Source organism: Phyllostomus hastatus, unplaced genomic scaffold (genome assembly GCF_019186645.2).
Source record: "Phyllostomus hastatus isolate PE091 unplaced genomic scaffold, TTU_PhHast_1.1 phas_scaffold_755, whole genome shotgun sequence".
In the NCBI taxonomy this organism is placed as follows: Eukaryota; Metazoa; Chordata; class Mammalia; order Chiroptera; family Phyllostomidae; genus Phyllostomus; species Phyllostomus hastatus.
The window spans coordinates 2,187,941-2,211,710 of NW_025334039.1; the positions used below are offsets into that span (position 1 = coordinate 2,187,941).

At 52.0% G+C, this 23,770-nt stretch overlaps 2 protein-coding genes across 2 annotated transcripts in view; one reads left to right on the plus strand and one right to left on the minus strand.

The window, feature by feature from the left end:
- Positions 1 to 23,511, minus strand: part of TIMP3 (TIMP metallopeptidase inhibitor 3) — a 56,790-nt gene extending 33,279 nt beyond the window's left edge. Inside the window, exon 1 of the mRNA XM_045826383.1 lies at positions 23,077 to 23,511. Within this exon, the coding sequence (XP_045682339.1) occupies positions 23,077 to 23,197 (121 nt within the window). The 5' untranslated portion in view covers positions 23,198 to 23,511. The remainder of the gene's footprint in view (positions 1 to 23,076) is intronic.
- Positions 1 to 23,770, plus strand: part of SYN3 (synapsin III) — a 405,562-nt gene that overhangs the window by 173,075 nt on the left and 208,717 nt on the right. The gene's annotated exons all lie outside the window — the stretch shown is intronic.

The window sequence follows — 23,770 nt, forward strand, 5'->3', positions numbered from 1 at the left end:
CAGCCCCAGTGCTCAGAGCAGCAGGGCTTAAAAGCTCCATGGGTTCCAGCCTCCTGCCTTCTGCTAGGGTTTGGAGCTCTGGCTTGGAAGCCGGAGGTCAGCCTCCAGATTTCCTCGGGGGGAGGTAGGCGAGGGGCAGCGGCAGCAGCCTCTCAGGGCCGTCGTGGGGGCCGGCGGGCGAGCAGATGTGGAAAGGCCCGGCTGAGCGCTGCCGTCCTTCACTCACTCACTCACTCATCTCTCACTCGCTGACGCTTCGGGGTGACAGGCTTTGGCTGAACAGTGGGCACCCCCAATGCTCAGTCAATGTTTGGGCAATCTGAAAATGCGCCGCCAATCGTATCCCCACTAAAATGCCAAACTATTTCACATGGCAGGAAGTTCACAGAAGAGAACGATTAACAGGATGACGGGTATCCAGAAACCCCCACACCACACCGACAGCATAGTCCATGGATGCTCAAGTCCCTTGTGCAAAATGTGGCATCGTATTTCCACGCCGGCCACACACATCCTCCCGTACACTGTATTTAGACCATCTCCAGATCACTTACAATACCTCGTACAATGTAAATAGTTGTTTATGCTGGGTTCTTTAGGAAAGGAAGGGGAAAGTCTGCCCGTGTTCTGCACAGACACAACCCCCGTAGGCCTACCTCCATAGAACACATCGGCAAACACATAGTTTTTCTTCCTTAACATTTTGAATTGAGGTGGGTTGAATCTTTGGGTGCAGAACCCACAGATACGCAGGGCCCACTGTCGTGAGTACAGTTCTCTTTAAAAAACCGAGTGTTACTTCTTGGGACCTCCCTTGCCTGTCGTCTGCACAGTAGGGACACTGCAACTTCCTGCAGCCTCCCAGCCGGAGTCTGACAGAAGGAGACGGAAGACTCTTTCCCCCCACCACAGCTCCCGGCCCATGCACTGCCTGTATGTTTTCTGCAGCTTTCTCCACGCTTTTTTATTTCCTTTGTGTCGTTTATTTTTTACACAAGCAATACAACTTTACTTAAGGAAAGGAGGGAGAAAAAAAGAGGTGAAGAAAAAGAAAACTATACGATAAACTCCTGAACTCCCAGTTGTAACTTTTTCATAGTCGTGTGACCTTCGAGACTTGTCCCCATGCTCCTGTAAGCCTGTGGATATGTTCTGCCCCCCCAAGGAGAATCATATAGAATAATACCCTTGTTGGTGATCTTGGTTTTTTTCAGTCCTAATAGGTCAGCTTCTATAGCTCTGCCTCATCCCTTTGAATAGCCGTATGTTCAATTGTATAAATATACAACTTGTTGGACATGTTTATAAACAACTCTGCGATAAACATCCTTGTGTTTATGTTTGTGTATACGTGCACATATACTTATATAAATGTTTGTATACGTATATATGCAAACATATATACACACATCTTTGCATGCTTACCTGATTTTTTCCCCTGGATCTAGAATTTATCACTCTCTAAACCTGTCGTTTTAATATTGACTGTATCCAAGTCAGCAGGCCCTTCCCACTCATGGGTCAAGCTACTCTGCTGACACTTAAGTTTCACACTGAGCATAACTAAGGAAGCACTGGGCATGGTTTGTCAGGTCCCCCAGCTCAGTGCCACTCCCCCCGCCCTCCCACTCACAGCCCCTGCTCCTGCCCCACTGAGGCTAGCTGATGGTCAAGCCTGGAAGAAACCCTATCTGCCTGAATCCTGTCCCTTTTCTGCCTTGTTTGGGCCCATCCTGCTATTTCAAAGTTTCTACAAGGTCTGAGTAAACATCCCAGGACGGGCAGGGTCAAGAGGAGCCCAATCTTTCACGTCATAAAGTCGTGGGTGGAGGCCACCTCCCCAGACGAGGTCCCTCCCCGCCTCTGCATGCCCCGTTCTACTCATAAACGCTCTCCGCTTGCCACGGGCAGCGTCAGTGTGCCGCACGGGCAGGGAGCGTCCCCATGAGTCAAAGAGTGAATGCCAACTGCCTTCCTCTCGCTTTGCTCCCCGTCAAAGGTGCCTGCCTCAAACACTGGTCCTGAGGCAAAAGGACGGCGTTGAAAGGAGAGTAAACAGACCAGAGTAATTTTTGTGAAGACAGCCATAACAATAACCCGTGCAACTGATAAAAGTAACTTCCTTCTCTATGGATGCAGGAGATGTGCACCAGACGCACAGGCCTCTGACCGGTCTGAGCTCAGTGATTCTGCTCGGCATACACTGGTGTCTGTTTTATTATAAATATACACACACGATTTTAAATCGTCTGGCTAGTTCCTCCCAGCCCTGATTCCCAAGTGAACTTCAGCCAAGGGTCTGCTGTCCCAGGCAGTGCCAGTCCCTGAATGAGGATGGGGTTCACAGATACAGCACGTGATTTTCTTACGTTGTGCCCCCCTGCCCCGCCCACACACACACAAAACAACCCAGCTGCTCCCTCCGGGGCTGCTCACCCGAGAAACAGCGATCCGTCCCAAAGCTGCAGGGAGACCCGCCTGAGACGGAGTGTCCGAGCGATGGCACTGTGCTTTGGGGGCATTTGAGGGCTGACTTCCTAAACGTGACTCTTGGCCTTCCTACGTGGTGACTCCCTAAGATGCCACTCCACTACTTCAACATCCACAGGTGTCAAAGATCTTCCCCCACGATCACCGTGTGGCAAGACTGTAGGGACACCCCACTTTATAGGCATGGAGATAGGGGCTCTGGAGCAGAGCGACTCGCCTGAGACAGCACGCATGATGGAGAACTCTACTACGATTGCGACCCAGGTCTTTTAGCCTGAGAGCAGAGGTCCCCTCCCACCGCAGGAGAGCCCACCATGTCTCTTCCGGCCGCGGCCGGTTACCGGGCTGCTTGTCCAGAGCCCAGCCTCCACAGCCTAAGTTTCTCTTGGCAAAGCCCCTGCTCCCTTCCAATTGCTATTCCCACTGGTGTTCGCTCACCCAGTCCCAGACTGCTCCCCTCCCAGGCCGGCCAGCTCTGTGCCAATCCACTGCACCCTGGCTATTTCTGGGCTGGGACAGCAAGGGCCCACTGCATACAGGTTTCTCAGAGGTGACTCTTTGGCAACTCCTCCCGGTGCAAATCTGGCTCACCTATTTAGAAGAGAAGCAGAGGAAACCCACTCCACCCATAGTCCCCAACAGGAACACCCCTTCTGCACCCCTGGGGCAAGTCCCAACAGGTTCCACTCACTGCAGGTCCCTCAGAGACAGGAAATCAGCTCGGGTCCTTAGGGGCAGGACTCATGGGCAACAGGGGCTGCCAGGAACCCACCCCAGGATGTGGGAGCCCGCCCCACCCCAGGAGCCACATGCGAGCGCCCAGGAAAGAGGCAGCCTGAGGCTGTCGGTCCGGCGCTCTGGACCCAGATCCAGGGCAGCTGCCGAGCCCTTTCTTTCCCACCATTGTTCTTTTATCTGATCATCAAAATCACGTGTCACCACTGGGAAATCTCATTTTCCAGAAAATACTGGTTAAAGTTAAAATCACCCTAAATCCCACAAACCAGACAGAACTAGTGCTGATAGTTTGGTAGGTAGACTTCTTCCAGACTTTCCTCTAAGCATCTCTACGTATTCACATCTTTTTTTTTAAACAAACGGGCTACTGTTACTCAAAGGTACATCATGGGAATATCCCCACATCATTCGATAGACATTACCTAGGGCTATTTATGGCTAACCCACTTGCCCCCTGTAATCGACTCATGCTAGACATGTAGACCAATCCCTTTTGGGAGTGTAATGATAAACAATGCAGCTATGGACCCCCTGGCTTATTTCTTTGGACTAAACTTCTGGCAATGAGCCTGCTGGTTGACGTGTATGCCCAGCATTGAGGCTCTTGATTCTTGGTGTCCTCCCGAGAGGCCACGGCAATTACTTTTCCCATCAGCAACCCGTGAAGGTAACAGACCCAACTTCGTGCAGATGGGAATGCAGGTGTCACGATGCCCCGCACCAGTCCAGGCACATTATCTGGAAATCACGAAAGGCACCAGCTCCAAAAACAAACTAGCTGCTGACAGCTGGGGAAAGAGCAGTGGGAGGGGCTCTGGCTGCTCTTGGAGTGATCAGAAGCAGTCAGGTAGGGCGGCGAGTGCAAGGGGCCACACGAGGCTCCCCTTGTCTCCCAGAAGTGCCCCTCCTCTGAGTGGAGCACAGGGTGACAAGAGGAGCTCCATAGCATAGCGATAAATGCCTGGCCCAGGAATGCAGTCACTGGAAGCTGCCTGCCCCACGCCCCAACCAGCCGTGTGACCCAGGGAAACAGCTTCACCTCCCTGAGCCTCTGTTTGTCCGCCTGTTCTGACATCCTTCCTTCTTGCATCTCAGAACCAGCCTTTAAGACCAGAGGAGACAGGTCTCCACCGTCCTCCCTCCATTCACCTGTCTTTAGTCTCTCTATTATGTCCATTTTTATAAACTCTACCTTCACACAGAGCCACACCAACCTTTTTTGGCTTCTGTTTTTATTAGTGTAACACTGACCCACCCTAGTGATTAGCAGGAGGGAGAGAGTAGATCTCACTGCAAAGTAAAGAACACGCTTTCATCTTCAGTTCAACACATGCCGAGAGCCCCCGGCATTGCTGGCGTATCTCACCCACCTTTGCATCAGCCCTGCATTATAAACGGGGTCTTGCCCATTTGCAGTGGGGGAAACTGAGGCTCAGATTTTGCAACATTTTAATGAAACTTACCTGTGAGTAAAGGAAGAGCTGATTCAACCTCAAGTCTATTGGATGCTTTTCTCCATCCCTAACAGTATCCACTGTCTTTCCAACCGGCCCTGGGAAAGGGTTCCTCATGCTCAGAACTATGAAAATCTCTGGTGTAGGACTGAGAGGTGGAAAAGCATGAAGTCACCTGGGTTTCTCAGATTGGTCATACTTGGCTCAGGGACCTTGAAGCCAATTAACATGTCTCTCCCTAACTTTTATTACCCATAAAATAAGCAGTGAGAGAATTTTAATTAGCGATGTCTGGCAAAACCTTCTTGGCCTCTACATCATTCGTACAGTACTTCTCATCCAGTAAGTAAGCAGTAAGTTTCCTTTCCTCCTTCCAAGAAGCAACATCTCTAGACTTGGATCACCAATAGGTGTGAGAGAGCTTCTGCAATCCTCTACCCCAGACCATGCTTGTATCCCAAACGCAAAAATCACCCCCCAACCCCCCGCAGCCCCAGGTGCTTCCTGGCGCCTGGAAGTAACCAGATCCTGGAGATGCTAAAAACCTTGAATTCTCTGGGGCCTGTGTGCCCACCCCTTACCAGGCATGTTACAGAATCAAGATGTTCCAGTGCAACATGAGTGAGGGGGAAATGCCAGGCTGCTTCTAAAGACTATCCCCATGGACTAAAAAAACTTTCCAACAAGCTGGGGTTGGGTGCCCATGTTTTTATTCATAGGTGTTGTCCCCTGCCTCTGCTTTTCTGGTTCCCCACATGGAGCTGGGGGCGTCAGTAGAATGGCTGGACAGGCGAAGCAGCGTCACACTCACACACACACACACACACACACACACACACACAGTGGAGAAAGAAGGGAGTACTGCACAATCCCCTGTGGTCATCTCCAAAGGGAACGAGAATGGCCGTGGGCACAGGGCCAACCTCGGAGAGGGCCTAACCAGGCAAGGGGCCTGACCGCTGCCCTTGCTGAGCCACCTCTACCGCACCTTCATGGGAATCAGAAAATGTCACCCCTCCTAGGTGTCAGCAGCCTGCACCGCACACCATGCTGAAAACTACCTCCAAAGTCCCAGTGCTCTCATGCTCCAGGAAAAAGAAAAAAAACAAGTTGATGGGTGTCTGAGGAAGCCGTGTGGTAGGACAGGTACCGCAGAAAACCACCATGGTTACAGGTGGACTGTACAGTTCCATGGTTACAGGAACTTCCCATGGGCCCCTGGGCAGAACAGGAAGTCGGGCAGTGAGAGGGCTGCTCCACAATCCCCCGTTTTTGTTTTCCCAACCTTTGAAAACAAGAGATGTGGTGGGGAAAGGGGTCCCTTGAGTGTGCTTTCTGCAAGTTCCCAATGGTCTGAGCTGGAACTGTAGAGAAGAAAGAGCAGATCCATGGCCAATTCTTCTTTGTGGCCTAAGCATCTCACACAGTAGATGCTCAATAAATCTTTGTTCAAGGAATGGATGTGTTCCTAGCAAACAGAGTCATGGGAAGTTTACGGAGTCATGCAAACCAGCTACCAGTGCGAGGGGGACATCCAGGTGGGGGCTGAGGCCCGTGCCCGATGGTCTTGACGGACGACTGGGAGAAAAAGGTGGAAACTGAAACACAGCCTTCTGCGCTTGGCCCCCCTCACGGGACCAGACTGGGCTTGGGGAGGAGGCCACAGGTCCTGTGGACGTGGCACCCGCCCTCGGAGTATCCTGAGATGCCTTCTCCCTAAGCCTCTGCAGCCCCCGTGCCTGGAGGTCTGCAGCTGGCCAACAGGCAGAACCCAGCACAGGCCCGGGGAGGCCAGGCCTCCTCCAGCCAACCCGGATTACTTCTTCCTTCACTGCCTCACTCTCTAGTGGAAAAAAACGAGAAAACAAAATTCCCTTGAGCAATCTGAAACCCCGTGCCCCCCGGGGGCCAGGTGGCAGGATCCAGCTCCACCTTCGTCAGCTCGCTTTCCTCTGGCTCACCTATCCTTAGGCCCGCAGGCCAGCCTCGGCAGTTATTTATAACTGTGTCAGAGGAGAAGGGGGCAGGAAATAGGAAATTAGGAAGGAGGGGGCAAGGAGGAGCGGCGGGGGCCAAGTGACCCCGTGGGCTTGGAATCCACCGCCTGCCTGGCCCGTGGCGTCAGGGCCCCATGACAGGGATTTCTTCCCCGGCCCACATTCCTCCCAGCCTCCTCCGAGCCTACCTGCTGCTGTCTGGCCAGACACGGCCCCTTCTCCAGGCCCAGGTGGAAGCAGTTCTATCCCCAGCCTTTTCCTCAGTCTGTCCACAGTAACGAGGGCTTTTGACTGGGGTTCAGGTGCAGGAGCGGGGGGCCAGGCAGCGCGCCTGGCCTTCCACCTCCAGCAGCATCCCCTCTTTCCCTCTCTCATGCCAATACTTGGAAAACCAGAGTCACCGTGGTCCATGCTGGGAGTTCTCACTCACAGCATTAAGGGCCCCCCAAAAAGGAGGGGACTCACCTAGAATCACTCGGATAAAGGGAGCAGAGCCAGGCCTGGGGCGCTGTGCCTCAGAAGCACTGGCCCTTCTTCTATACCCCCGTGCTCGCTGCCCCCACAGGACTCTGGCTCATCAGGGCTCTTCTGCTACAAACGTGAACACGCCGTGCGTACTGCACAGGCTGACAGTGTCTGTCCTCGCTTTGCCCAGAGCCCCCACCTACAAGGTGGGACCCCAGGTGGCAACCTCAAATCTTGTGTAGACTGAGACAGAATCCCCAAGCAATTCGTTCACCAAAACATTCCAAGCAACCACTGAATTTCAAGCTGCGCTAGGGAGCTTGCAGACAATTTCATATTGTTAGATCATTCTTTTTTTTGGTTTTTGATTTTGTTTTATCACGACATCACCAACTCAGTGATTTTCTAGGCAAGTGTTCTGAATCGGGTAGGTGGGTGGGTGATTATGGGTGGCCTTCTGGAAGGTCTCTGAACCTCCAGAAGTCTGTATGTGAAGCTCTCATCAGATTCTCCAAGATGCTGCTGTCCATAAAATGATTAAGATGCCCATCTTAGAGAAGTATAGGCCAGAGAGGTAAGAGCTCAGGCTAAGAACGTGGGGACCAGAGGTGGGCACACACAGGCATGTCCCCTCTGCTGCTCTTGACCTTTTCTCCACAGTACTTGTCCCCTGGACTTCCACGTCATAAATACGTCACCTTCACACCAGCCACATTTTCCCTCCATCAAGCCCCTAATGGCATAAACAAGATTGAAACGGAGCCACATGAGATTATAAAACAAATCGTGACCATGGGATGGGTCCCTAAATCCAGCCTTGAAGGTCACTCTCTCCCCTGGCCCCTTTTCTTCCAGCTCCTATAAGGCGCCCACTCACACTGATGCAGCAGACTCTGGGTGGCAGCCCAGATGGTCAACCTCCCCGTGCCAGGCAGATGCCACTTCCTACTTTCTCCTTCCCTACACAGTAGTCACAGGGCAGGCGAGTGGGCAAAAGTGGTTTTCAGAATCCTCACCTGGGCAGCATCTTACCAGCGGGCTCAATGGCCGCTTCTTGGGAAAAAGTAGTGTCTTGATCAGATATGTTTTAGGAAACACGCGATTAAACAGAGCTGAACAGGGCTTCTCAGAACCTTTACTATGCGGATGGTCACTGCGTGTCTCCAAGAGGGAAGACAGCAAACAGTTTTCCCAAATGCATTATTGGCTGAAAAAATATTTCAGGGTGTTCGGAGGATCACACCCTGAGAAAGGCGACTTCAGGCTTTCCCACAGTCTATCCTCCCAGCTCACCTGATGAATTACAGGCGTTGAGGATGCTGAACTTCTGCCAGGAAGGCGACCGCACTTCGGAGCCAGACAGTGAGGCGGCCTCCAGTACGGACCCAGGGGCCCGGCAGCAGAGGATGGGTCAAGGTCTGATGGCAAATTCAGAAGTTCCCATCTTAAGGCTCCGAGGGACTGGGATCTATGGAGAGCTCTGGGAACACCAAGTGCGGTAACAGCGCAGAAGGACGTAATTCCCATCTTTCTAGCTTCGGGGGGCAGCGGGCAACAAGCCAACAATAAGGCGAAAGCAAACTGAACATGGGTCTCCCTGGCCTGGTGCTCTGCTGACCGAGAATAAAGACATTGACCTCAAGACAGCAGAAGTAGAGAAGGAAACGCAACAAGGGCTTCAACCTGCAGGGAGAGGAAGACGCAAATAACCTCAGTCTGAAGTTCGGGCTTTTTTGTTTATACGGAGCACAGAGTCTTACTGGCTCAGGGTTCCCCAATGTCCCATTTTCAGTATTTGTTTAGTCCTGTAAATCACCCATGTTTATTGAGCACCTACTAAGTGGGAGGGCCTGCGGTCAGGAATACCCATTAATTTCCAGGCAGCAAGGCTATTCTTAGTTTTCTAATGTCTATTTAAAGAGTGTTAATCCTCTCAGCCTCTCCCCGCCTGCACCCCCATGCAATTAAATGCATGCCACGTTCCAGCCTGGTACCCTGAGCTCGCCCCACCGGGAAGGCAGAATGGACAAGTGTTCTTCCCATCCTCCTCCCCTGGGCCAGGGATTTGGCCTTCCTGGGCTTATGGCAGCCAGGGAATTGGCCAAGCCAGAGGACGTATGCCTGCTTTGCATGGGCATGTGCTGGAGTCCAGAGCTTATCTGTTCTGGTCCTCGCCAGCGGCATAGTGAGGCAGAGAGTGCTAGAAAAAAGGAGCATGTTCCAGGCCGCAGAGTGGGACGGCGAAGGAATATCATGGACCAGGGAACAGACGTACCAGCTCAAACACCAGCTGTGCCACGGCATGGCTCGGTGACCTTGGGCCTAATTCGTGATTAATAGCTCAGAATCTGGAGCCAGGTAGCCTGGGCTCACATGCTGGCTCCACATACTAGCTGCATTGCAGGCAAATCCCTTAGCCTCTCTCGGCCTCCGTTTTCCCATCTTTAAAGTGGACTGAAGGTGATAATAATTTGTTAAATGAAGGTTTAGTACATAATAGAATTAATGGATGTATATGAAGCTGTTAGAACTGCCATCAGTAAATATTGCCCTGCTTTAATATTTAATTCCTCTAAGCCTACATTTCCTTACCTGCAAAACAGAAATAAGACCACCTTCTCCTTGGGTGGTTATGAGAGTTTAAGGAGCTAATGCATGACAAGGTCTTGGAATAGAAAAATGACTCCATAAATAGTATCAAATATTGCACTACTAGTTTTATTCTAATTCCAGCTCAATGTCTTGGGCCAGTCTACTCCACCTCTCTGGGTCTGTTTCCCCTGCTGTCAAGTGAGAGCGGAGTCATGTGGCTTCTACGATGTCACAACACGTGGTTCCCTGAGGTTCACTTGCAGCACAACTCAGTGGCCTGGAAGCCTTGTTAGGCCCCAGCTCCCCGACATCTCTGCACAGCGCATGACAATACTAGAAGGAGGAAAATAGGATGCCTTGCATCCACAAATATTATCTCAACCTGCACTGTCCTATTAATGTGGTGGCCATGAACCACAGGCGGCTATGAAGCACTTGGAATGGGCCTCGTCCAAACTGAGATGTACTATGAGTATAAGTTAGATTTCAAACCTTAAAGATTTTTTTAAACCCCATTAGTAATTTTACTCATTGATCACATGCTGAAATGATAGCATTTTGGACAAATCTGGTTCATGTTACCTACTTTTTTCTGTTGTAAATGTGACTATGAGAAAACTTAAAATCGCATACAGGGCCCACGTCCGCCTCTCGCAGTGTTACTCCTCCTGGACAGTGCTTGTCCGCCTTACCCTGTCCGTCTCCCTGCCTGTGCGTCACCCGGTGAGCAACTCTCCTCCAAGGGAGACAGAAGGAATTTGAACTATTTAGGGTTCACTTTTTTAAAGCAAAATAAAACACAGATGTTAACTATCCAGGTGGGGCATTAAATTTTAAGAGCCTCCAGGAATCTCCTCTGGCTCCAAGGAGCCCTGAATAAATAAAACCTGTCAGGCTGACAAAGCAGCCCATGATGTTCGCACACTCGTCGGCACCCGAGGGTCACATCTGCACTCTGGCTCCCAAGCCGCCTCTTGTCTTCTCTGTAGGAAAGGGTGGGCGATGGCTTTCGTTTGAATTTCCAAGACAATTGCCACTGTTGAGCACGGTGTCTTAGCAGCTTAAAACAGCTTTTTCTCCTTGGGCTGGTCAGTGCCCGACATGTGAAAGCTGATTTTTCTTCCCCCTCCTCTCTCTTTCACGTATACACACGCGCGCGCATACACACACGCAAAGCCAAGTGCACTATTGCCCGAAAAGTCTGCAATGCTGCCCTCCTCAAATGCCCTCCTTCATTCAGGATGCTTGTATTGCATCACTACTGCGCATCAGCCAATGAGCTGGAGAGCGGGACAGGACTCCCAGAACTCCAGCTCACTCACCATCTAGGGGGCGGTACCAAGTAATGATAATGTAACGGCTGACATTTATCAAGTCCTTACTGTATGCCAGGCAGTGGGCCAAGTCAGTGACTCCACTATCTTGGTGAATTCCCCCACAACCCCATGAGGTTAAGAATAGTACTATGGCACACTTCATTTTACAGGAAGAAAAATGAGGCTCACAAGGGCTGACTCGCCCAGGGTCACCCAGCTGGCAACGAATGAAACCAGCGATTGAACTAGGCAGTCCGACTATGGGGCTTGCACTCTTAACCACCCCAGAGACGGTGGGAAGTGTGGCCACAAGCACAGAAGCGGTGTTCTCTGGAGACACTGAGCACAGGGTACAGGATTTTGCCTGAAAAAGCAGCTGGTCCTCTTCAGAGGTCCCGCAATCCTAAGGAAACTCAAGAGGTCATCTGGACTCAAGGTCACAAAACTGGTGACCCACAGGGCTGAACCCAGCCCAGAGGTATGTTTTGTTTGGTTCACATACATGTATGTGTGTGTGTGTGTTCCTTTTTAATTGTACTAACATTTAAAACCCAGGTTTCACTTTTCAATTTTGGACTCCTGGCTTATTCTAAGGGACCGGACATCTGATCACACGGGGCTCACATTGTGATGGATGGAGCTGGATCCCAGCAGGCCGCTGCAGAGAGGGTGTGGCCTCTCCAGTTCGCCACACTCCCCACCACTCTCTGCTGCTGTCCCCATTCCCAAACCAAAGATGAGTCGCTATCCACCATCACATTGTCCCACCGTTTTACTGTTTGTCTAAGAATAAAGAAATACTTCTAGTGCTCCCTTATCCCTCCAAAGTGGGAACTCGAGAGACTAGAGGAGCATATAACACATTGTATTTTCTGATAGAAGTGAGTAATGTCCCAATACGTTTCATAGGCAGACAGGAGCTAGAAATCCAAATGTTGAATGTGAAATTCAACTGGTTTTTAAATGTTGACCCAGTTACACACACACAGTGTATGGGCCGTCAATCAAAATCAGTCTAACTATGCCTGCCCTCCTCGCGTGCAGCCTTTTCCCGCTGTACCCATCTGCTCAGGAATGCACCTGGAGAATAATATGGATGCTGGGGTCCTTTCCAATCTCTCTGTCCTCCTGGTAAACATTAGTGTCGGGAAGGCATGGGATCTTTGGGGGGCTCTGTCCTACTGGGAAGGGGAGTGGATTGTGATTGCTCAAAGGGGCACATGTCTGAGCTGGGTCTTCCAAACCCTCTCCTCATTCGTGTGCACAAGGTTCCATCGGATCACATGCATCTCAATCACAGGTGTTCGTCTGAGCCAGTCTTTCACGAGAGAGGCCTTCCCAGCTACAGACGTTTGAGCCAAGCAATCAGCCGAGTCTCCTGGAGCAAGGGACTGCTCTGGTAGACGGGGTGTGGGTCCGGGAGACCTTGTTTTGCGGAATACCGAGTCTCCGTCCCACCTCCTGTCCACCAGCTTCAGTAGAGGTGCTAATGGGTTTCCCAAGAACCTTTACCAAGCCCTCCAGTGATCGATGACAGACACTGAAGTGACCTTGGTGTTTAATTCTAGCCATCGGCTGGGTCTGCAAGGCTGCTATCCGTCTGGCCAATCAGCAGTACTGCAACAGGAAGTTTGGTGGTCAAATATGTCATCCGATAAAGTGTGTTAGCTCATTAGTGGTTTTGTTCCGTTGAAGCCCTCATCCGCTTTTATAACCACAAAGATCCTGGCTCTTATCTTAATAGGCCATATTTCTAAAGAAGTTACCCCCTAAAAGGTGTCGTGGACAGATTTAGGTGCTTGATTACTCAGCTAGATGAGAGATCCCTTCCCAAGGGAACAGAGAGCCAGAAACACTCGATACATAGTAGGCGTTGGGGAAAATATCGATTACTGTAAGTACATGTGGAAAAAGTGCATATGAGGCACGAAGAGCCAATCCTGCTATTTTATAGGTAAGAGACAGACAGCCAGGGAAGTTGACCTCACCAAGGTGACTCCCAGAATCAGGGGGTAACCTAGAACTAGAACCTTGGTGTCGTGACTCCAGGCCAGTGCTCACTGCTGTACACCGCGCATCTCCAAACCCGACGCAGATGAGAGTAGGCGGAGTACAGTTTGACCTCAAAGTTCAGTATCCCCGATCCAGGCCCTCCCATTGGCTACACTGGCATCTTCCCCCTGAGCCTCTCAGAGGCAGACAGGCTGGAGCAGCCTGAAGGGGGAAGGGAAGCACCTGACTCTTGAAAACAGTGTGGGACTTGGCCTCAGAGATGCAGGTTCCAATCCCAGTCCTGTGCACAAGCTGTGTGGCAGCCACACTCCTGAACCACACCAGTTCTCCAAATCACGTCCGTTTGATGGGAGCCATGACCTCCATCGTCCTGTGTGCATCCTTGGAATGTTGCGGTCATCAAATAAGATCGACTGTGCTTAAGACTCTAAAATGTGAAGACTCATGAAAATATAGAGTAGGGAACTTTGTCGTTTGTTTCTCTGTTCTGTAGGAGGCGGTGTGACAAGAGCATTCAACTTGGGGTGGGAGGTGTCAATCAACCGTAATTTTTGAGACTGAGGTCTCTGCACATGACTCTGAAAAATGTCACATCACCCCTCGGGACTGCATTTGCATCACTGAAAACAGAGCTAGAATCCCTGCTCTGCCGTACCATATAGCAACACTCCTAAAACCTAGCATTTATTGAGCTTTTAGTATGCCGCAGATTCCGTGCTGAAACGGTCCGTGAGTTATTTCACTTCATCACCAACCCAACGTGTTACATGCTGTTGTCTCCCCATTTTGCAGATGAGGAAACTGAGGCTGGAGACCTTGCCCACGCTTGTGAGCAGCAGAGCTCACAAGAGCTGCTAAGTTTCCAAAGCTCAAAGGCTGTGAGTGTATTCAGGGTGACTCAGTCTAGGTCAAAAGGAGAACTCCTAACTCCTGAGCTGTAAGCACTTGAACCAAATACCAGTGATCCCTCAAGGAACAAAGCCAATGCTACTTCTGCAGGAAGTCTGGCCCAAGCTGCAAGGTTCACCTTCCCCGTGCCCTAAACTGGGGGTTGCAGGTGCCCTGAGATTTCTGAATGAAACAGTCCTTCTCTGCAGGCAACCGAGCCATCCGATGCCCCGTGCCCTCATTCCAGGAGGGATCAAAGATACTCGGGGGGCGGGAAGGGGGAACTGCCATGCAGTATTTCGGGCCTCCAGTTCCGGAACGGCTCTGGCCTGCTCAGGACTTCCCCTCTCCCTCCGCCCTCCCCACCCCCTGTCTTCCGAGGGCTCTGTTTTTCCACCAGCTGAACTTTACCTTGGGTTTTCTGAGGCCAAATCGTACGGCCTTCCCTCCCTCCCCCACCCCCACAAAAAGCCAGGTGGCCACAGCCTGGGAGCACTGCAAGTCCCTACTCTCTGTGCCGAGAATGCCACCGTTAGGTGACGAGGTTTGTGTGGCCATAAATCAGAACGAGCATGAGCTGCCCCTGTCATGGCAGCCAAACCATCCCGGCCTGGCAGGTGGCTGATGCGCGAATCAGGAGAGGCTCAGCGTGGTCCCCTCCCCTTCTCCAGACACGAGCGTGTCGGCCACTGAGCGACAGGGCCTCTGTGTTTCCTGCAGTCTGCACAGACAGACATGTCTCAGCCTCCTGTCAAATACTGTTCAGGGAGTCCCTCTGCCTAGAATCAGTGCCCTCCTGCTCCAGCCTGTCAGAGATTAGTGCAGGTAAATAAATTCCCGCAACCACGCCACCTCCTCTGAAAAGGTATGCACCTCAACCAGGACGCATCGGTGACCTGCCACCTCAGCCAGCCCCACTCGCAGCACTGTGGGCACATGGGACAATGTCAAGGGTAGTCAATGGACGTGACTGCAAGGAGGACGGACGATAAACTGGCGTGACGCGACGGAGCCATGCTCAGGGGGACGTAGAACAGGGATCTGCTAGGAGTCCGGGAGCTATTTTCAGCGTTTCGGTAAGACAACCCAAATCGCACACTGCAATCATCCAGTCACCCAGGAGAATGCTTCCCAGGCTTGAGAAAACACCGGGTTTCTCTGCTTTCGGTTGCAAGAAAGTGGTGTATTAGCTGATTATGTCAGAGTAATATTAGACCGGCTAGTCTCAGCGGTGATGGATAGAGTTACATCGGATTTTTTTAATGGAAAAACAATCAACTCTCAACACATGAAGTTGATGGATAATTTTTCCAAACAAGGACCTCATTGAGAAAAAAAAATAAAAATAGCCCCTGGTGTTGAAAAGGCTGGGAACTGCTGAGTCAGTGGAAAGAGCACTGGGTTAAGGATTGGAAATGGGGTGAAGGCCTGGCTTTGTCAGGGCCGTACTGTAATAAAACTGGGGGCATGGGGGAGGCAGGGGCGGGGGAGGCTGGCTATGGGGGGAAATCAAAGAGAAGCCTGCAGAGGGGACCCCCGACGGCGGGGAGTCAAAAAAACAAATGTGGGTAAAGCTACAAAAGGGGGCGCATCTCCCCAAGCCCAAAGAATCCTAGCTCTTGGTCTCTGCTAGAGACTGATTCAGAAGACAGGTTTGGGAGGTTGACCAGCAAGTGTAGGTTCTGACTCCTGCTTCTTAGCCACGTGATCTTGAACTAGCAAGTTCACCTGCCTAGCCTCAAGGGGGCGAGGACTGCTATACAAGCAAGGAGCTCCATACAGTGCCTGGCGCATACTAAGTGCACCTTAATGCAAAGTAGCTATCATTTTTGGTGGTTCCCCTGCTGGGGTGGCATTTAGAAATCTCCACGTTTTTTTCCCCTCTGAGGGGAATGGTGGAGTATTATGTCCAGAAGGTGGGACTGGACTTATCGAGTAACTCGGACAGCATAGAAGCTGCCTCTGCTCTCAGAAGAGTTAGACACAGCCCTTTGAATGGTGCACAGCCCGTAGGTTACGCTCAGGCCCAAAATGACCCCCTCTGGGGATGTCCCATGCAGCTTTGGAGAATTTGGTTTTAGCCCAAGATGGTGTTTTTAAACATGTTTAGAATTTGGGCAAAGCGTGCCTGTTGTGCACTGATGCCAGGGGTAGGCGGGGAAGTGGGACCCAGTGAGACCTGGAGAAAGTAAGCAGTTAGTAAGGGCTGTCCAGAACCACGGGGGTGGCACGGGGCTCCAACCTGGAGAGAGAATACGAACAGCGGGAGCTGGCAGGGCCAGTGACCAGAGGACTGGTGAAGAGTGGGCAAGGGCCACGCTGGCCATGAAGAGCCATGACACTGAGGGGTTTGAATCAGGACACTGAAGGTCTCTCTTACGCCAGCCTTTCCGGCTGCCACCATGACTGACAAGCCCCAGGGTCACTCTCAGCTGAGACCCCAGTGTCACTGTTAGCTCAGATAGAAGTCCATCTCCATGGCCATCTGCCACTCCCTCCCAAACACCATCCAAACACAATGACAAGGAGAATAAGGGGGCAAAGGGCCTGGCCACAGCCAGTCAACTCGGGGACACCTTTAGCTGGCAAAGGAAAAAAGCAAAAACAAAAACAAAAAAAGACCTTGTGTATGTGTCTTCAAAATACAGCCACATATGCTTGACCCGGGTTCATGTGACACCCCAAAGTCAAACCACTTAATGTAACGAAAGGCCCGTTTTTTTGTTATGAGAGCAGAAGAATAAGACCATCTTCAGGGGAACTACTCCAACTGCAGCGAGTCAAGGGCCACGGCTTCTCTGACAGGTAAACCCTTCTCTCCCTACAAACAAGGCTTCCATCAGCTCGGTCTAAGTGTCCCTGATTTTCCTCCCTTTCAAAGGGAAAACAGCATCAGCACAAAAAGAAAAAAAGTCTAGAAAGTCAAGAAAACTTTTCCCATTGAAAGAAGCATGAGAATAGGGCTGTGATAGTTCCTCCGTCCCTTCATGTTGCACATCCAAAAACCTTTAAAAATGTTTCATTACAGTTTACGTTTAATATTATTTAAATTGGTTTCAGGTGTATATAGTACAGTGGTCAGACAATCATACAATTCACCAGTGCTCCTCCCAGCATTCCCAGTGCCCACCTGGCACCCCACGTGGTCATTACAGTGTTACTGACTATATTCTCTAGGTTGTACTTTACATCCCCGTGACACTTCTGAAACTACCAGCTTGTACTTCCTAATCTTCACCTTTTTCGCCCATTCCCCCAACCCAACCCCCCACTGGAAACCATCAATTTGTTCTCTGTATCTATGAGTGTGTCTCCATTTTGTCCTTTAGATTCCACATATGAGGCGAAATCATGTGGTATTTGTCGTTCTCTGACTGGCTTATTTCATTTGGCATAATGCCCAGTACATCCATCCATATTGTTGCGAATGGAAGATTTCATTCCTTTTTATGGCTGAGTAATATTCCATTGTATGTTGGACTAGAGCTTTCTTAATCTGTTTGCCTATTGATGGGCACCCTTGGGTTGCTTCCAGATCTTGACTATTGTAAACAACACTGCCATGAACAGAGGGGGGCATATATTCTTTCAAATTAATGTTTCGGGGGGTTTTGGTAATACACCCAGAAGTAGAATCACTGGATCATCAGACAGTTCCATTTTAAATGTTGTGAGGACCCTCCATAGTGTTTTCCATATGGAAAGAACACAGCCACTCTTGAGGGCAAACTTGCAGGAATTACTAAAATGTTAAAGGCACACACACCTTGTGCCCAATAATTCCAACTGTGTGTTTGCCATAGAGTCGTGTTTAGACCTGTGAGCGAGAGGCTCGTGCCGTGGCGGTCGCAGTGCTCTTGTGGGCGTGAAAAGCTGTTAGAAGCCTAGGTCTCTACCAGTGAGTGGATGGCTCAATAAATACACACCTAACCCTATGGGGACATTGTATTATGTTATTATAGTAATATGATAGCATACAGTAATATACAGTATAATATGACACATAATATAATATAGTATATAGCATTGTACTTGACTATATTTTGGGGGGGGGCGTTAAATACAGGCTCTGCTATAACCTTCAACAACTTACCTGATTTTCCTAAGCCTCAATGTCCTCATCTGTAAAATGGAGATGATAATAGCGCACCTGCCTCACGGGACTGTTGAGAGAATTAAAGGAGTTGATGCATGCTCATTATTTAGAATGGTGCCTAGCACAGAGTAATTGTTTCATAATTTGTTTTTTTTAATTATAACCCTATGGAATACTGTACCTAAAAAGGAAGAAGTGGATCCATATGTATGTTAACTGAGACCTATCTCTAATATACATTGTTCAATGAAAAAAAAGTGGAATGCTATATTAGACTACATTTCGCTATTTAGTGTTCTGCTATTCGCGCTCCTAAGGGGGAAGGCCACTCTGATTTTCTCTGTGTACTCATGTATGTAAATGCACAGTGAGGAAAGGGTCTGGAGAAGGAGCTAGCATCAGAGGAAGCAATCGAAAAACTCTTCATCTGCTTCAGACACATACCTCCTGACAGACAGATACACATGTGGACATAGAAGGTATTCACACAATACTTGCAACTTTAAAATGTGGATACAAATAAGGGGCGGGGTAGTACAAATTACTATTCCCCTTGTATAAAAGAGGAAACTAAATAAAGGTTAAAGGCATCCAGAAGATGGCTGAGCCCCTACAGCCAACAAGCCCTGCAGGATTTCAGCCCAGCTCCGCCCCCGTGGCCTTCCCGCCACCCCACACGGCCTCTCCCTCCGGGCCACCCAGGAGCTGACTGTGACAAAGGCTGGAAGAAGGGGCCTCCTTGTCCACCCTGGCTGCAATGGTAGAAACCAAATGCAATGGAGAATTGTGTTGTTGTTGTTGTTTTTCACTAGTGAACCTGTTGGAATGTGCCGTTCAGCAGTGGAGCTGAATGGTTCCTGTTGTTCCCGCAAAACCAACAGAGGTCCCTCCACCCGGGCCACGTCTCTGGCCGGTTTTCTAGCCTTATCTGTCCAGGGATCGTGAAGGGGGCACAGGACGGTGGGCGGGGCACCTCCTCCGGCCAGCCGGGACCCAGTCTCCTGACTCCCTCTCTCTGCTTGGCCATCTGCTCCACTGGCCACCTGCACAGACCAGCTGCCTCGGCCTGGGCACCCCAGCTCATCCCCACCAGAAGGGGAGAGCCCCGAAGCCCGAGATGTCTTGGCTCTGATAGAGCTACCTCTCCCCGTGCCTCAGTAAGACAGAGTATTTTTTTTTACTTCAACTTGGTGACTCTGAGGGTCTCTTCCAGTTCTACTAGCCAAACAACACCAGAAATGTTCCTTCCTTCTTCCCTATGTATACCCTGATATAATAAGTTCTCCTTTCCATAGGATGATGCCTAATGAAAACCACTGGCCATTTGGTTTATCTTCATATTCTTAAAAGCTTCCCAAACTAAGAAGAAAAGCATTCTTCCAATGTCCATTCCATCTTGGTCCTGGGAGGGGGCATCTGACTTAGAATGTCAAGGGTAAACGGAAGTTGAAAAGTCATTGAAGCACAGCATGACTAACAGGGCATCTAGCCTTACATAGTGGCTGGGTGACCCTGGGCAAGCACAACCTCTCTCAGCCTCAGTGTTTTCCATCTGAAAAAAAAACCACGGGTAGAACCGCCACTCTTCAGGTTGCTGCGGAGTGCATGTGCGCACAGCAGGCACCGGAGAGCTGTGCCTGCCCTCGGCCCACAGAGAGCAGCCTTCCTCTCGCCCAGGTTCCCAAGATGTCGGGCAGCCCAGGTCCCCTCCCCAGGTGGCTGGCTCCCTTCCGAAGTCCGATCCCGTTTTTTCTGCTGAAGTCACAAAGCCCAGCGTGGGGTGTCATTGTGCATGTGCTAGTGAGAGGGAATGGATCTGGCGTCTTTGAAAATGGCTTCTTTTGCTAAACACACAACTTCAGATCTGATACCGAAAGAATCCGCTGGCACTGGTCCCTGTCTAAACAGTTCCGAGATACACAGGGACCATCCTCCAGGACGGGCAGTGCGCCTCCCAGCTGAGCCTTTCTCCCAGTTCCCCACGGGGTCAGGGGGCAGGCTCCCCAGCCCTCCACCTCACAGCCCCACTCCTCAGTGCAAGGGGAGGGGGGCAGAGACAAGGCTCTGTGTGCTGAAGCAAAGCTCTCTCTCTGCTGCCCTCCCTGGGCAGAAACACCCCCCCCCCCCCCGCCCCACGCACACACACACCCACTGCCCACCCTTCCCGAGCAGAACGGAGCTGCTGAAGCAGGAGCTCCCCGGCCAAGGCTGCCTTCTTCATTCCCAATCCCCTCCCTTCCCTCCTCCAGAGTCAAGGTTCCGTCAGAAGATTCAAGGGCACGCCGGGTGGGGGAGGGGCCACAGACACCATGGCTCCCGCCAAGCCCTTTTCTCTCCCCCACAGTGTGCTTTATAAGCCAACACGTAGTTTACTCTTCTCCTCCACACGCCACTAAGGTGCAGGGCCTGGAGTTGCCATAGAAACACCTTTGAACTCCTCCTCACCCAGAAGACGGTGCCAATCCCCAGGGCTCTGGGGGAGAAAGGCAAAACCAGACACCTGTGGATGAGGAGAAAGGAGAGGGAAGACCATGGTGGGGGGTTCCTTCGAGAGGGTCGGCCGAGCATGCCGTGCCCTTCGCCCGGCAACATGGCACCAGGCCACAAAGGGAAAGAAAAGAGCCAGGAAGGTTCTGGAAGAGAAGGCTGGTGGGCTGGCTTGTGCCTCTTTAATGAGCTACAGCGTTGATAGGTGGGTTCATAGGGGCCAAGGGGAATGGGGAGTGACGAGGCGTTTCCTTCGGGGAGAGAACGGGCAGTCTTCCTACCCCGACGGGAAGCTGGAAAGGCTGTGAGACTAGGAAAACGGGGAGCCCCCTACTGGACGCCAGCGGGGTGCTGTAAGGCAGCAGAGGTCAACGCAACGGGCAAGCGAGCAGCCCACATCCACACCTCCCATTTTTAAAAGCATTATCTCATCGCTGCCACCAGTGCAGTGCACCACACCGAGGCAGGACACTTTTGGGGTCGGGGCCAGCGTATCGAAGATTTTTTTTGTTTGTTTCTTTTTTAGTTTTGCTATCACAATGTTCTGGTCTTGGGGTACTTCCTGGCAACTTAGCTTTTCTCAGGGCAGTTTATCGGGGTAGTGGGGGGGGCAGGGAGTATTTCTTGAATAAATCCAGAGAAATCACAAGGAACTTTCTGTGTCAGCCCAAACCCACAGCAGGAACCCTACGCAGTAAACAGAGTCAGGCAGTGCCCCCATTTGGACGTGGGGTTTCCTTGCTTCTGCTTCCACAGCTCCCTGGTCGACTTGCATGGTGGGAACCCACAAGCCAAGGGCGGGAGCAGGGGGGAGGCATGAGGTCTCCCCCTCCCCACACAGCAGAGAGTCCAAGGGGGCACACCAGCGCCACCGTGGAGCAAAAGAGGACGCTCTGACTCCACCTGTCAGATTCCTGGCCCCAGGGTATGTTCCTCACTGAGCAAGACCGGAGCCCACCAGCACCAGCACCTCCCAGCCCTGCTCATGGAGGAATGTACCTACAGGGTGAGAAGAGACCAGCCAAGTGGAATTTGGGTGGGGTCAGCCAGTCAGAGGAGAAGGGAGACTTCCCAGGCCTCAGGCAGCTCAGAAGAATCCTTCTAGGCAATCCCCAAACCCAGGGCCTGCCTGGTTTCCCCTGGAGAGGAAAGGGTGACCTCTACCAAGGGTGACCCCGGGCCACACAAACACCTGGGTTTGCTAACTGGACTGACCTGGTCACCACAGCCACCACCCTCCCTCGCTTCTCCTGGATTAGGCCAGGCCCACCAGCAGCACCCCTCCCAGCCTCAGCCGCCTCCCCCTGCCAGGCTCCTGCCTCCTCCCCTCCTCCCCTGCAGCACACTTGTGGAGGCCCTCACCCAGGACCCAGTGGAAAATTTCCTTCCCCTTTATGACTGCACTTAAAACACACATACTCCATTCTTCACCTCTGAATCGACTCAGCAGAGCAGCTAGACTGTGTCCCACCCCAACCCCAGCCTGCACACACACACACCCAGACACACACACACACACACACACGCACGCACGCACACACACACCCAGAAGGGGCCACTGGACGTGCATGCTTTATGAGCTGGAAAGGAGAGATGTTTTCCAGCTGCCACTCTACCTCTCGCCATGCAAACAAGTGTCCTGAACGCCCCCACGCGAGCGCTCCCACGACCCTCGCAAGGCCCTCGATGACAGCTCGTTCTGCTTTGTATACGGCGTCTCTCTGACCGAGACACGAGTCCAGGCCAGGCTGCGTGACCTGTGGCGTCTTCGTTCTTTTGGTGACAGATCTACTTTCTACTGCTCCTTCTCCCCCTCCTCACATACATTCAAGGAAAAAAAAAAAAAAACAGCCTTCCTGTGAATTCTCACAGCTCTGTGATAAGTGATCCCTCACACACGCCGCCGCCTGCATGCTATCAACACTCTCAAATACGGTTTCTTCGGGGGAGGGTCAACCCCACCGCTTCCTTCTCGTTTTCCCCCTTAAATCCACCCACATTTGGCGCAGTCCAAGAAGCTCCATTAGCACTTGCCTGAGAAACTTAAGTCTGGGTTGGGTTTCAATGAAAAGAATGAACTTCTCGGGCACAGAAGAGGATGCAAACTCAGAAAACTTCAAGTTTCTCCTGCAACTTTTGTGCACATGGCTGGCGACTTTTTTTTTTTTTTTTTAACTATTCAACATCCCAGCAGTTTGATTGGCATTCCAAGTTTTAGGAACGCTTTCCCCTTTTCCCCCAGCCCTTCCTCCCGCCACCGTGAAAAAGGAATTTTACCAGATTGGTAAATTTGGACCAATGGGAACCTCATACCCTAAAAGGAGAGCAAAGGCTCCAAAGGGTTCATTCAGCCACTGTGGGGTTTCTCTGCAGGGCATCCCCCCCTCGGCTATGGCAGAGCCCCCGCCCCAAGCCCGGGCAGGTAAAGAAGAGCGGGGTTCGCCATGCCACCTGAGCAGCAAGCAGCGTCCCAGTCCGGGCTGCAGCGCGCGACTGGGCACTGCGGGGGCTCCCGCGGGGACACCCGGAGGTGCGCTTACCTATGTCAGAGTTGCAGAAGGCGTCCTGGGGGTGGCTGGGCGAGCATGTGCACGCCTCGGCGCCCCAATACCCCAGGCTGCAGATGCTCAGGAGCACGACTAGCCCGAGCCAGGGAGTCATTGCCGCTGCTGGGGCTACTGCTCTCTTCTCCAAAGTTGCCGTGCGCGCCGCCGCCGCCGCCGCCGCCGCCGCCGGAGGGGCTACTGCAGCCGGAGCTCGTCCACCCGACTGTACGGGGCAACTCTGACCTCGGGCGTGCAGCCCTCCGAGAGCCCAGAAGGACGGGATGGGGTGCGGCGAGACTGCCTCGGCGCTGGCGCACGACTCTGCGGGCCGGCGGTCTCTCCGGGCCGAGCTGGAGCTGGAGCCGGGGCAGGAGCTGGAGAAGCCGTCTGAGAGCCCGCCGGCTGTCCGCTCTGCGCCGCTCCGGAGCGCCCGGGAATTATAGCGCGGTACCCTGACACCCCCTCTCGGGGCCCCGCCCCTCCGACCAATCGCGAAGCCGCATTACCTCATCGGCCCTCCAAAAAGGGGGCGGGGTTGGGGGCGAGGGGCGACAGGGCGGGGCCACCCGGGACCGTTCGGATCCTTATAGGGAATAATGCAGCTACGGGCACGTGAGTAAATTGGACGCGCCTCCCACCCGCGCTGGCGGGCTAGCCCTCGGAGCACCGCCTGCGGGCCCCCTCTCGC